This window comes from Apteryx rowi, unplaced genomic scaffold, assembly GCF_003343035.1.
Source record: "Apteryx rowi isolate R43461 unplaced genomic scaffold, aptRow1 scaffold_13, whole genome shotgun sequence".
NCBI lineage: Eukaryota > Metazoa > Chordata > Aves > Apterygiformes > Apterygidae > Apteryx > Apteryx rowi.
The window spans coordinates 3,787,592-3,790,040 of NW_020447530.1; the positions used below are offsets into that span (position 1 = coordinate 3,787,592).

General features: G+C 63.6%; 1 protein-coding gene across 1 annotated transcript in view; it reads left to right on the plus strand.

Annotated features, from left to right (window-relative positions):
- The first annotated feature begins 1,539 nt into the window (after window positions 1-1,539).
- The window catches only part of PTGER2 (prostaglandin E receptor 2), a 4,405-nt gene continuing 3,495 nt past the window's right edge, over window positions 1,540-2,449 (plus strand). Inside the window, exon 1 of the mRNA XM_026056072.1 lies at window positions 1,540-1,650. Within this exon, the coding sequence (XP_025911857.1) occupies window positions 1,540-1,650 (111 nt within the window). The remainder of the gene's footprint in view (window positions 1,651-2,449) is intronic.

Genomic DNA, 2,449 nt, shown 5'->3' on the forward strand with positions numbered 1-2,449 from the left:
CGGGAACACGGGCTCCGTCCTCGCGCTGAGACGCTGCCTCCTCCCCGCGCTCGCTCGGACCGCGGGCCCTGCCGTAGCGCCGTCCTCTCCAGAGATGGCAGCACGTCCCCGGCGAGGACCGGCGGCGGGAGCCGCGGCAAAGCTCGGAGCCCTTCCTATCGCCACGCTCTGGGAAAAAAAAACAAGCACATCGATCAATAAATCCTGGCAGCACCCACTTGAGTGGCGGCTATTGCAAAAGCCTGGCGGTTCGGGACCTTCCGGCCCCCGGCGCGTGAGCCCCTCCGCGGCACGCCGGGCGCGTCRGCTCCACGGGCCGTGGCGCCGTCCTGCCTCCCCGGCGTCACCGCGCTGGCGTCCCCTAACCGCGCGTCCCCCTCTGTCCCGGGGTGTAAACTGGGCACGGGCAGGTTTTCAGCTCGTGAGATCCGGGCACGGGGCTTTGCCCAGGCTCATTTTGCAGAAAACTAATTCTTAAAAGTGGGCTGTTTTACCCCTGCTTGCATTTCTAAGCCGTTCCCGAAGTAGGCAGCAGCATGCCGGAGCAGGTCTCGGCGTCACCGCCGGCGGGCGCCTCGCCAGGCGGCTCAGCCTGCCGGCCAGGAGACGGAACAAGCCGCTGAATGATGGTGTTATTTTAACGCACCCACCCAGGTGCTCGCGCATGACTGCGAGCGCAGGCATTCGGATACCTTCCCGCACCGCCGGTGTCGAGACCTGCTTTTTCGGCGCGGTGAGCGAGGTCGGCTGCAGCACCGGTGCGCGAGACCGGTGGTGGGGCTAGGAAAGCTTTGGAAGAAAAACCACCTCTGGATTTTCTAAACGAATATCAGCTGGGTTTTTGATTTAAAAAGGTGGGAATCCAGCGATGTGGCCCATCCTTCCGCATGCAGGAGGGCTGATGTCCTCTACACCACCCCTGCCCACGGTGTCTAACCTGTCCATCAAAACCCACCAGGGATGGAGCGTGATCTCAACGCTCTCCCCACCCGTAGATGTTGCCCCACAGAGGTTGATTCCACTTAGCTTTAGGGTTTCCGTGAAACGCATGCAGCTTTTCTGCAAGCCCAGAGGTTTTTCTCCGAGTGGAATGAACTCTGGAAATCTTCTCGGAGGGAAAACAACCCAACAACCCTTGGGAGGACATATGGTCCTTGTTAGAGACCAGGCACCAGGAGATAAACATGGAAGCACAAGGAGGAAAACAAACGCTTCCCAAGAAGCAGCGTACGAGGCACACCAACTGGCACGTCCCTGCTTCTGAGCTCAGCCGGGGGGGAACGAAACGCCCAGTAATTTTCCTATTATTGTAGAAATATCCCATCAGAGGCAACCGCTGGTTGAGAGGCCGAAAGCCCCAGATGGGTATTTAAGGCTCCATTAGCTGCCAGGAAAACAAGCTCCAGCACATGCCAAAACCCCCATCCTGTGACACGAAGCTCCAGGAAGGAGGGGCAGGCCGGGAAGCGCCGGAGCAACCACCCTCCAGGAGGCTCTAGCCTCCGAACGGCTGGACCGCAGCCTCCGTAAGCCGTTCCGATGGACCAGGCCAGGACTTCAACCTCCTTCCCTGGGGATGCYGAGGGCGGCAGGCACGGGAAGCCCGAGAGGCTGCTCCCGCGGGGTGGCGCAGGACCGGACCCAGATAGGGTTGGATGAGCGGATGAGCTGAGATGGGGCCGCAGCCATGGGAGGCCCCCGTCTCTCCRTGCCCAGCCGCGCGTGGGGCCGATCCGGGCGCCATCTAAACCTCCCTGCTCCCCATCCCAGCCATCCCGTGAGCGCCCGGCCGTGGCCATGGAGCAGGGCCGGGCTCCGTGCGAGGTGCCCCCGCACCATCTCCCACGCGCTGAAGAAGCTGCTGCGGCCGAGCGACCGGTGAAACCCGGACGGGGAATAGGAACAGCGCATCGGAAATGGAGGTGCTGTCACCAACCGCAGCGCAGGCAGCGCTAGAGCTGCCCGGTCTCACGCTTCCTTTGTGAGGTTCCTGTTGCAAAAGGGAGATTTTTAAAAACGGCAGCGAAAAGCAACCTGGCTGCGTCCCCGCCGGAGCCGACGGATGCTGCGTCACTTCACGGCATTCGGGCTGGGCAGCAGAGCGCCGCGCAAAGGACGGTGTCTCCCACGAGCGCCGCAGGCAGAGCGGGGTGCCCGGGTCCCGCCTGGCCCCCGAGTCGCCCGTGTCCCTGCTCGGAGGCCGAGCGCAAGCGCTGTGCCCGCGGCAAGGTGGGGGGAGGATGGGGGGGGGGGCCGCACTCGGGGAACCACGGCGCATTAGGCAGGAGCTTCCTGTGCCAGCTGGCGAGAGCAGAGCGGCGGCACGGGGAGGTTTTCCGGTGCAGAGGGGGCGAGGGCTGGTATTTAGGGCAGATGAGGCTGAGCGCAGCCAGGCCTGGAGCTGAACGTACCCTGGGGAGGGACGTGGGCTGGGCCTGGCGGGCGGCTC